The sequence below is a fragment of the Diaporthe batatas genome, assembly GCF_019321695.1.
Source record: "Diaporthe batatas strain CRI 302-4 chromosome Unknown Contig00018, whole genome shotgun sequence".
Classification (NCBI taxonomy): Eukaryota; Fungi; Ascomycota; class Sordariomycetes; order Diaporthales; family Diaporthaceae; genus Diaporthe; species Diaporthe batatas.
In genome coordinates this window covers 651,698-662,944 of record NW_025408565.1, presented here as the reverse complement: position 1 = coordinate 662,944, position 11,247 = coordinate 651,698, and the positions used below count along the sequence as shown (strand labels likewise).

General features: G+C 48.2%; 5 protein-coding genes across 5 annotated transcripts; 3 read left to right on the top strand and 2 right to left on the bottom strand.

The window, feature by feature from the left end:
- Window positions 1-2,534: 2,534 nt before the first annotated feature.
- On the top strand, window positions 2,535-3,425 carry KVR01_012171 (uncharacterized protein; the record flags this gene model as incomplete). Its single annotated transcript, XM_044782998.1, has 2 exons — window positions 2,535-2,597; window positions 2,676-3,425. 2 exons carry the CDS (start codon window positions 2,535-2,537, stop codon window positions 3,423-3,425), a joined length of 813 nt encoding a protein of 270 aa, XP_044638749.1.
- Window positions 3,426-5,331: 1,906 nt separating this feature from the next.
- Window positions 5,332-6,278, top strand: KVR01_012273 (uncharacterized protein; the record flags this gene model as incomplete). Its single annotated transcript, XM_044789162.1, has 2 exons — window positions 5,332-5,351; window positions 5,513-6,278. The coding sequence occupies 2 exons, from the start codon at window positions 5,332-5,334 to the stop codon at window positions 6,276-6,278; spliced, it is 786 nt and encodes a 261-aa protein (XP_044638851.1).
- A 402-nt stretch (window positions 6,279-6,680) lies between these two features.
- On the bottom strand, window positions 6,681-7,325 carry KVR01_012283 (uncharacterized protein; the record flags this gene model as incomplete). The annotated part of the gene is made up of 1 exon (XM_044788264.1): window positions 6,681-7,325. The coding sequence occupies one exon, from the start codon at window positions 7,323-7,325 to the stop codon at window positions 6,681-6,683; it is 645 nt and encodes a 214-aa protein (XP_044638861.1).
- A 1,287-nt stretch (window positions 7,326-8,612) lies between these two features.
- Window positions 8,613-8,855, top strand: KVR01_012128 (uncharacterized protein; the record flags this gene model as incomplete). The annotated part of the gene is made up of 1 exon (XM_044782017.1): window positions 8,613-8,855. One exon carries the CDS (start codon window positions 8,613-8,615, stop codon window positions 8,853-8,855), a length of 243 nt encoding a protein of 80 aa, XP_044638706.1.
- A 507-nt stretch (window positions 8,856-9,362) lies between these two features.
- Window positions 9,363-10,566, bottom strand: KVR01_012181 (uncharacterized protein). The gene is made up of 2 exons (XM_044784510.1): window positions 10,088-10,566; window positions 9,363-10,018 (listed from the first exon to the last, which is right to left on the bottom strand). Exons 1-2 carry the CDS (start codon window positions 10,465-10,467, stop codon window positions 9,472-9,474), a joined length of 927 nt encoding a protein of 308 aa, XP_044638759.1. The 5' UTR covers window positions 10,468-10,566; the 3' UTR covers window positions 9,363-9,471.
- Window positions 10,567-11,247: the final 681 nt, after the last annotated feature.

Here is an 11,247-nt window from a genome sequence, read left to right as displayed (position 1 = left end):
GGATTTGATGGCTGCGATGGATAACAAGGGCCGCACGCCACAGACAGGTAAGTTCTCATCCTGGCTCTCTTTATCCGAGGCCTTCATTCTGCAAGGCCTGGTGCTGATGGATCACCAGCGGCGATCGCGGAAAACAATGTCGTGTTCTGCAGCGCCTTTGTCTTCTCGAAAACAGAGGTATTACTAGAGTTACACCTATCGTATTATAACTATTGTTATCGGCATCGTGTTCTTTCTAAGCGCTGGGTCTTGAGTGCTTACCACCGTATGAAGGCGCCATGTATGTCCTCGGACGTATACGGAATAGAAGTGAAACCACATTGTTAGAGTTAGGCAAACACTTGCGGCGGGAATGCATACCACGCGACACCTATAACATTAGTGACACTGAAGTCACATGCTTACACGCAGCCCTGTCACCGCGACACCTCTATTATCAAAGCAGCTTGAATCGGCAAAGTTTCCTTGCCAGCCTTATCAGTATTGTCCCCAAGGAAATGTTCACTTTTAGAGATTCACAGGGTCGTACACCTCTCCATTTGGCTGTCCAATTCGAGAATTGCAACCTTCCCGCACAAGTCAAGGTCGTGGAGGCGTTATTACAACATGGACCAGAAGCTTTGGATGTCGAAAAGACGCTCGAATCAGGAAGATTGGTCTCAATCTATCAGTACCACCAACATTCACGGAGAAATGCAGAAGAGAGGTACAAAGTCAGACAAAGAGAGTTGATGGATCAAGAAGAGATGCAGGCCCAGCGGCTGCTGGGCCAGCTGGGAGACTTAAAAAAACAGGAAGGGACGATGATCGAGCACACTAGAATTGATGCGGAAGCTCTTGAGCCTCATGAGACACGTGTGAGTTCCAAGAAAGCAGATTCGATCCTCAAAGGCTCCAAGGAACCGCCGCCACCACCTTCTGAAAGCAGGGCCAGCGCCAATGCCTTTTCAAGAGGAAATGTTATGAAAGTCACGGAGGTGCCCTCCCGATCAGGAACTTCAACTCCTGCAAACATGACAGTTTCAAATTCTGTCGACAGCAGGCGAAGGGAAGCCGAGGAGCGCTTGCACCAAGAGCGGAAGGATGCGTCAGACAAGATTTTGGACTACATCAAGTTACTCTGTCTCAGGACCATGGGACCATGGAGCCAGAAAAAGCGTCACAATTTCTTCTATCTTCAGAAGGTGCTGAAGGTGAGTGCCTGGACCGAGACTGCGATGGAATGAACCGTTGATCTAACGCTCTATTAAGATAAGGCTCTGTGGTTTGACTTTGGGCCAAGGAAAGACATAACAAAGGCCAAGTTTGAAAAGGTGTTCGACCACCTCCGGTTCGAATCGGTGCTACAATATGTTGCTTTCCCTCAAATTCAACTGGAATCTACAGAAGAGGATGGTCGCGTCCAAGGTCAGAAGAAATGGAAACAAGACCCTTTGGTCGTCTTTTTCAAGTGGTTCAGGGACAAGAAACGGGGAGTGAAAAAGATCATCAGAGTCATAGTGGACGACTTCGAGGAACCTGCCCTCTCTCACCTTCCGCACAGTGATGAAGGCATAGAGCAGGCCCTTGATGGTTTTGTTAGTCGATCTGGAGCATGCTGGTGTGCGGTCGTTTTGGTACATAGGCGGATCTAACCCTCCCTATTAGGAAGTCGAGATCTTGGACTGGGCTAGACCGGACCTGTGCCCCTCGTCTTTGGACAAGATTGGGCAATCTCTAAGAGAAGTCAATCTGTACTGGAGTGGCAGCAATCCAGTCCTGAGAGCCTGGTCAGAAGCTGAAGGCCTCTGCAAATTGCGACACTTGAAACGGATAAACGTGATCAGAGTAGGAGTAAGGAAACATTTACACCCGTCATGTCTCTGGTATCTTCTCTCAATATTGCAATTAATACTGATCATGAATTCTAGGGTGTCCAATCGGAAAAGAGAATTGAAGATAACCTGAACAAATTCAAAGAACGATTGCATCAATCCTGGTTCCAGGTCTGGGAACATGTGAAACCTAGGCCTGAGTCTCCGGCTATCCACATCCATGCCAGCATTCCTGGGCGCCTGGGGGGAACTCTATCATATCATGGTAGAGGCTTACAGCACGGAGACGTGAACCCGAGTGGGATGAGTCCCCAGCATCTCAACCATCACAGGTGGATTGAATGCATGAGGAAATTCAGCGCGGAGTTCCGACAAGTCGTTGCAAGGCTGAAGACCGATACCAAATCCACCCACTCAAACATTCCAAGCCCCGTCGTCGTAGCTCTGATAGATGATGGTAATCTCCCTGCTCAAGATGCTCGCGACTTACCGTGTACTCTAAAAGGATTTTATTCTGACCATTTTCGGTGTTAGGTACGGATATGTGGCATAGTGATCTCAGCTTTAACAGACCTTCTAGGGGTAAAAGCTTTCAAAAATACGAACTAGGGTCTAGTTATAGCGGTGTGTCGCCCTGGTGGCACTCTTCAAGCGGGTTCGTACTTTTCTCCCAAGATGGTCTTGGACATTGGCTGACACGATCTTAGGCACGGCACATTAATGGCGCGTCTGATTGCTGGCATCTGTCCAAGTGCTGTTATATATGTGATCAAATTACGCACGGTATGTTCCCACGGTCCACGCTAGGGATTTAGCTCAGGGATCAAAGAGTAATTACTGATTATTTACGGCCCACGCCAGTTCGCTGCGCATAATTCGGAAAAGCTGCAGATTGACACCAAGAGTGCAATCGAAGGGATCAAACACGCTACGAAGCTGGGAGCCGAGATTATATCCATGTCCTGGACGGTGAAGCCGCCAGAGGAAGAGGAGACCGACTTCAGGACCGCGCTCCACGAAGCGCTCACGAGAGGATCATCCATGTTCTGTGCGGCTTCTGACCAGGGCAACTTCGCCGACCGGACGTTCCCACACGCTGGCAACCGCGATACCTTCCGGATCGGCGGGGCGACGGCGATGGGCAAAGCCTCGGACACGGTGGGCGACAGGATGGGGCTGAGCTTCCTCTTCCCGGGCTACGAGGTGGTGGTCGACCACTGGGACGAGGATAAGGGCAGCGGCGGGCCGTTTGACAAATTCGACGCGCACTCTGGCTCCTCCGTGGCCACGGCCTTGGCGGCTGGGCTCGCCGCGCTCATCGTCGAGTGCGTGCGCCTGGGCATGGTGCACACGAACGAGAGCCCAGAGAAGCAGAATGACCCGAATATCGCCATCACGCTTGGCGACCTGGCCCGGATCCGGAAGCCCCAGGCCATGAAGGAGGCAATGCTGTCCATCGGCATTGACATGAACACGGGAAATCAGTACCTGGAGGTCTGGCGACTGTTCGAGGCTAAGACCGCCAAGCTTACTGAATATGGGCGCGTAGCGGATACTAAGGGACAGATGGAGGTAATCGCGGGCCTAGCGCGTCATTTTCTAAGGAAGTGACCTTATATTAGTAGGGGCTATGTGCCATTCTTTAGAATGTGGAGGCTTTGGCTATATTGTATATTTTATTTAACTATTTATCTATTTATTATCTTCTTAACTTTTAGACTAACTATTAGCTTATACTTTAAGTATAAAGTTAATAATTACTTAATATATACTTTTAAACTTATTTATATATAGTAGAGTTACTAGCTTTCTCTATAGGGCTCTCTCTTCTATTATATTCCTTATATATTATATAAAAGTAAATAAATCCTTAATAATAAAATAGTATACTTAAAGAAGGAAGATTTAATTCTTAAATATTTAAACTTCTACTTTCCTTATATAGTATTTATTTAATATATAATAAATAAACTTTATTTAACTTTTAAAAGGTTTTAATTTTTTATAAAATTTATATAGAAAGGCTTTCTTAAATAAGTTTATTATTATAATATTATTATTTTATTAATAACTATATATTTAAGATAAAGATTATAATATACTTAACTTATTTAATAAAGGTAGATTTAAATAACTATATAATAAGTATATTAATAAAAAGAGTTAACTTATTAAGTTTTATATTATAAAATTCTTTTTTATAAAAGCTATTTTAAAATTATTTTAATCTTATTATATAACTACTTTACTAACTTATTATAGTAAATTAACTCTTAAACTATTTATATTAATAATTTTAATATAATACTATTAAAAGTAATACCTTCTAACCTTATTTATATAATATAAAGTTTAACTATATACTTATATATTATATTCTCTTTCTATTATTATTAATATTATATTTTTTTAAATATTAAGTTTTAAATATTTATTATTATATAAAAGTATTATATATATTTTATATATATAAAGATTAAAAATAAAACTATTTAGAATGTAGAGTACTTATTAGTACTAGGGATAATATAACTAACGACTAAGGGAATAAATAGGCCTTAGTATTTATTAGGGCTAGAAGGGTGGCTAATAGGATTAATAGCATAGTTTCCTAGCATTTAAAAATTTAATAATAGTTGTATCGACCCGAACAAAAATGAGGGAGTAATAAGGTAGTTAAAGTGGGTAAGTGAAAGAAATAATGTAAATATAATCCACTAGCAACAAGTAAACTGAGGTCGAATTTTGAAAGGTAGAACCTAACTTGATTAAAAGGCGTTGTAGACATCTGGAAGAGGTCTGAAATTGGGTCACTAGTGAGCTCCTGAAGTCTGGTATGAAAATAATGAATTTGAGGGAGTTGGCCACCAGCTGGGGCCAGACCTAGTCAGATTCTCCTTGGCACAAAATTTCAAACCGTTAAGAGTCGGTATGACGGATTTTGCACTCCCCTACTTAAATATCGACTCGCTCTTCCCAGAGAGGACTAGTCTACCCCACCACCACCCCACCCAATTGCAACCTCAAATGCCAAGCCTTTCAGGTACTTAAAAGTACCTCAACCACTTTTTATTGGGGGGTTTGGGGGTGAAGCCCCTATGGTTAGTGTTAGGGTTAGTGGTTAGTGTTAGGGTTAGTGGTTAGGGTTGGGTTAGTGGTTAGGGTCCTGGAATGTGAAAAAGAAGAGGGAGGAGGTACTGGCAAGTATTTTTGAGGATGTGAAAATTGAAGTCGAATTGACCTTTCCTTTTTGGGAAGAGCGAGTCGATATTTAAGCAGGGGAGTGCAAAATTAGTCATATCGGTCAAGAGTCGCTGCGATTTGTGTGGCCGTAAACTCACGATGCTCAGCGTACCGAGATCCGATGCGACATGCTAGGTACGCGTATTCTGTAAACATGGGTAACGACTTTATCCGGTCTAGCTCAAGGGTCTAGTGCCTACGAGTAACAGGAGGCAGGAAATGGGCCAAGCTGTCGCCAAGAGGGCGATATTCATGGGACCCGGGTACACACGTAATGTCCCTTCTGATCAGATTGTGAGTGCCGGGGAGAATAATAAGGGGAGGAAGTTGGCTGCTGTTGTCCCATTGACTCAAGTCCTCACAACCAAAAGTCACCACGTGTTGTACCCTCACAGCACCGAACACGGAAAGGTTCTAGTCCTGCACCACTGTATACTTACCTAGGTAACTATCAGAAAGGCCATGAGCACCACTTTCGCGGCAACATTCCACCCCTTCCCATGTCTCCCCATCGAGCTCCGCGCTCGCATCTGGGAGCTTACCGTCGAGCCGCGCATCGTCGAGGTGCGCGTGGTCTACCACCAGCCACACCCAATCAATATCAAGGGAACCGAGCCAGGCATGCAGACCGTGAGCTGGACAGTCAAGCGGCCGCCGCCGATGCGCCATCTGCGCTCATCTACCCCCGCCCCAGCCCAGCTGCAAACCTGCCGTGAAGCGCGCAGGCACCTGACGGCGCACCTCAGGACTAGTACCGAAGGTCGATATGAGAAGTCTTTTTTCGAGATCGCTGTGCGGCCCTACGAGGGTTTTGACCCAGTGCCTGAGGGTGACCCGGAGCGTGAGCGCTATGTCTGGTTCAACTTCGACAAGGACACGGTCTCCATTGGGGACACAGATATGAACGACTTTCGGGCTGTGGCCCACCAGATCCCACGGCTACGGCTTGAGCGGGCCCTCTCGAACGAGTACTTTGCCCGCAACGAGTCGCGGTTGATTGGCTGGTTGTTTAGGAATGTTGTTGAGGTTCATTTGGTCTGTCTGGAGGGAATCAGGTCGGGCTACTCGGTGGCCGGGGATATTGAATTTCCCTGTGGGCCCGAAAACGTGTACTTCGTTGACCCCGAAGGGATGGGCGGGGCCATCATGAACAGCATCGAACTGGACGCTATGGTGCTCAGGGAGTGCGAGGAGCTTTATGGGCCGGTAGAATATGACTGAAGAGGGATCCGGAAAGGGGTAATTTCCGGTGCGACTGCTATTGTATTCATAGTACTGATTTACCACAACTTCACCTTAAGAGGTACAGATGCCATCCCTACTAAGTCTAATCAAGAATCCAACTCAACGGGTCAAACTAGTATTTCGGTCCATCCTTCCAGCGCACCAGTCCGCAGTCAGGGAATTTGCGCCAGAGAATGGCATTGACCTCATGCAACGGCCGCTGCTCCATTGCAGAGTGAGCGCAGTGATCCGTATGGTCCCACTGTGACAGGTAGGAATCTAGAGTGTGCAGGCCTCTCCTGGATACAGCAGTGAAAAGCCTCCTATTCATCTCAGCGCAATGTCTTTGGTGATCTGTGGGTTGTTGGCAGGTGTTAGAACATTTCTCAAGGGGTGAGATCATGGGGAAAAGATATACTCACATTCCCACTCCACCAGCACATACTCGTGCTCGCCCTTGGCCACTTCATCCCAACTGACCTCCTCGGTCCGGTTCGCCTGCAGCCAGAACCTCCAATTTGTGTACTTCTTGAAATTCTCCTCCGTCTCTTCATCGTAGCAGTCTTCAGGTAGCCACGCACCGTACAGCATGCCATATCGACAGCCACGTGCCCTCGCTTCCTCAGCGCTATGGCCACAGGGATTAATCTGGGAGAACTCCGCGCTAGGATCCTTGTACACAGCAGGAATTACTCCCTCGAAGCCATACCGTACGTGGGTACTGTCAGTCTGGCAGGAGCTGCTACCATGTGCACCATGACTGTGTTGTCCGGCCATGCTGCTCGAGTCGTCTGTCGTTTTGCTGCTGGAGCCGCCCCAGACAACAATTCCAAACCAATTCATGAGGAAGGCTACCAGTCCTGCGTGTGCTATCAACACTAACAGGGAGGCAAATGACTTGAGTACAAAGTTCATGCGCCTCTTGGCGGGCCGCCTCCTGTTGATTTCGGGTATTTTTTCATCGTGGGATAGTAATGACTGAGACCCGTCATCAGCACTGAAAGATCTTCGGCCGATTGGTGAGTAGTCGTCTGTGTTTGCCATCTTGATCAATTTACTTGGAGGGACGAGTGAAGTTAAGACTTAATGAGGTACAGCAAGAAATAGATGCGAGGGAAGATGGACCTCTAAGAAAAGTTGGGCTAAGGGGACCTGAGGAGATCCCATGTCAAACCCTCGACAACCCCCCAACGCAGACGCCTAATTATGTTATAACAATAACTATCGGAGCGATCACCTCGGAATCAAGGGTTCGATCCAGACAAGGGTATTCTCCATCCCCACAGGGCTCTGAAAGGATTCACAGGATCCACATCTGCAGTAGTGGTTTCACGGGGAGCCATATCGAAGACAAATCCAACAATCCCAATTGGTTCGTATGGCGGTGACGGGCTGTATGAAGCGCGGAGAAGCGGATATTTGACCATGAGCAGTCGACCGGATGTCTCGGCTGCCAATTAGGAGAGGCAGGTCGTGATGCTGACAAGTCCGAAGCTTCGACAGGACAAGCTTATGGCCAAGAAATATAAGCAGTAGCAGTTATCTAGTTTCCGCTGTGTAACAATCATCACTTGTGAGATCCCATCACACAAATATCGCTTTGTATCACTCTCAAATGCCCAATTGAGCGGTGAAGTGGAACACTCACCAGCCATACCTCATCTGTCACACTTCAAGCTGATAGCCCACGCGGAAAGCCAAGGCGAAGGTGACAGCCGCTGCATATCGGGTCAGCTGATGGCTTCGGCGCGTGAAGCATCAAACCCGCGGATATTGACATATCCAGCTAGCAGCTGCTGCACCGCAAGGCGTCTCATGAGGGGTTCACAGCCTCGTAAGGGGCTATTCGCTGATCCAAGGTCAAATGATCCATGCAAGGAGGCACATTTCACTTCCCTCAGGTCACAGAAATAAGCGCTACAGCCTTCGTGGACAGTCTTGGCCGCTACTCGAGCAGCCACTGCGAAAGAGGGGCGGCGCGGCTAGGCTGGTGAAGGCAAATGCCGGTGGACTGAAAGGAATACATGGCGTTCTCCCAGGACTTGGCGTGTTTCAATAGACATCGGGGGGCAGAGCAATAGTGAGGACGCTGAAAATGTTGTCCGCGGGCGTGGGTTTCATTCGTGGGCTCGGTTTCCGAACAGGAATTGGCAAGTCGCGACAATTTCCGTCACGTTATGACAACATTAGACCTCCGGCCGCTCGGTGACACGCTTTAAAGCAGATATATGTTCTTGCTCGCCCTAGTAGAGTTCACCCTTATCGCGGTCCAGAAAACAGATTACAATTCATTATCAACTTGTCGAAAACCCTTGGCATACTATCTTCATCATGCATGCTTCATTCACTGCCTTTGTGGCCACACTTCTCATCGCCACTGCGGTGGCGGCTCCGGTTGTCAAAGACGATATCGAGCCATTCGCAGGTATCAAACGGGACGACGACATCGAGCCATTTGCTGGTATAAAGCGAGAGGAGGAGGTTGAGCCTTTCGCAGGCATCAAGCGTGACGACGATATTGAACCATTCGCGGGAATTAAGCGAGAGGACATTGAGCCCTTCGCTGGGATCTAGGCTCTAGAACCAAAAGGTACCATATTATGTGCTCATCCTCTGAATAAAAGGCTGACAGTTGATTCTCACGAAGTCACATCTATCAAGCACCATAATAGCCGCGCCTTCAACTCGAACATTGGCTGATCTGAGACCGACTCTACTGGGCTGGTAGTGATTGTGCGTGCGATATGGAAGCTAGCAGCACTTGTGTGGTCTTGAGAAATCTGAATCGTCCATTAGCTAAGAACTGGGCATGATGAGGCAGATACGTTGTCTCCCAAATACACACTCGTTGTCAAACAGCTCGTCATTCATTAGGTCTGACCTTCTCTGTGGTTGCAAAGAACCTACTCCTATTCTTGTCCTGATCACTGTGTGCCTATATTGTTGCCACCGATGCCTCCTGTCATGCAGGTGGTTGGAGCTGTCAATCTTGCCCGAGGTTGCCCCGGCGTGCACTGGTCAATGCAACTCCCCATTACGGTAAGTAAGACAGGTGAATCGATAGAGTAGTGCTTTACAATTCTCGAAGTATTTTCTTTTCAATTGAGACCAACCGTGAAAAGGTCAAGTTCACCGTCATCAGTCATAAAGACACACAAAATATATGACATGTGGAACAAGCTCCCCCCAATCAGGTGAAGATGATGCCTCCATCAACGATCTGCGTCTGCCCAGTGACGAAATCGCTGTCGCTGCTGCACAGGAAGCTCACCAGCTTCGCAACGTCCTCAGGCACGCTCACTCTTCCCAGCGCTGTAAGCTCCGAGACCATCTTGTCCATCATAGCGCCCTTCTTGACCTCCCGCCCTTGCTTCTTGGCAAGACCCTCATCGATGAGCTCCCACATTCCCGTGCCCACGATGCCCGGCGCGTATGCGTTGACGGTGATGTTGTGCTCCGCCAGCTCCATCGCGTAGGCCTGCGTGAGACCCCGGACGGCCCACTTGGATGCGCTGTAGTGTGAGAGCAGGGCGAACGGCTTGAAACCGACGATGGAGGATGCACCGATGATCTTTCCGGGGGCGTCTGGCTTGCAGGTGCCCTGGCTGATCATCTGCTTGGCGGCTTCAGCGTAACAGTTTTGAACGCCGTGTACGTTGACGGAGAACATCCGGGAGAAGTCCTCCTCCGTGAGATCCAGCAGGGCCTTGACCTGGGCAATGCCGGCGTTGGCAATCCTGATGTAGAAGAGGATGTCAGCTACGAATGTCCTGTAGTATTGCCTGTCACCAGCACATGCAACTTACATTGTGTGAAGGGGGCCTAGCTCCTTGACGCTCTTCTGGATCACATCTTTGACATCGCTTCGCTTCGTCACGTCACCAACGGCCGTGCATGCCTTCCTTCCCATAGATGTGATCTCCTTGACGACTTCATCGGCGCTGCTCTCCAGGGCGGGGATGTCATTGATACAGACATTGTATCCATCAGAAGCGAGCCGTAGGGCGATTGACTTGCCGATGCCCCTAGCTGAACCCGTGATTATGACATTCTTGCCGTCGACCTTCTTCCGGAGCAACTCGGCCGGTGCAGCTTTACTGGCAAAGCCAAGACGGGATGTCTGCCGCAGGACTTGAGGCTTGAAAGCCGCCCTCGCGATCGGCGCTGATTTCGTGATGGTGCTCATGGTGCTGGTTTTCTTGAAGCCGTGACGTCGATGCAGTTAACACATAATAGTGTAGTGTGCTTCTCCCTTGCGCTGTAAATAAGGGATTGCTGGATTCACATTTTATAGTGATCCGTGGCTCTCCCCGCATCGTCAACATGTCACCCTATCCCCTCCCCACTCCTATTCGCTCGTGTTGCTCGGGATACCCAGATAGGCCTTGTCATACGACACAGGATCTCCCCCGCATGAACTTGCGGGGACGCTAACTAAACTGTACGCCAACACGCGATATTATGGACCTTTCCAGATCAAAGGTCTGGAGCCTCCCTCCACTTTGGATTCTTTAATAAGTAGATTTCACTTGTTTCACGGTGAATAACCTTGGCAGGGAGCCACCTCTGTCGATTCTGGGAACCCTTGGGAATATGGGTTTCTTCAATTCAAATGCGGGCCATGTACTAGTATGGATTGCCAAGATTGAATCATATCCAACATCCGACCAATCCTCTGACCAGCTGGCCACTTTTCAAGCCAACCACACGTGCACCAACCGACATGTCATGGAACCATGCGCCGATTACCTTGAGCCTTCCCCGGCTGAAGACTGCACAGACATTCCCGCTGTATTCTCCGCCAACACAGCTACGGGGCTTCTTACTGTGCGAATTTTAAGAAAAGGTATAGTAGCATGATCGAGACTTTACATTTTACAATATTATGCTCACCCCGTTTCAACAGCATATACATATACTCCTAGCTGACCGGGCTGACGTAGTAGCAGTGTTGTGGAATTGTGGA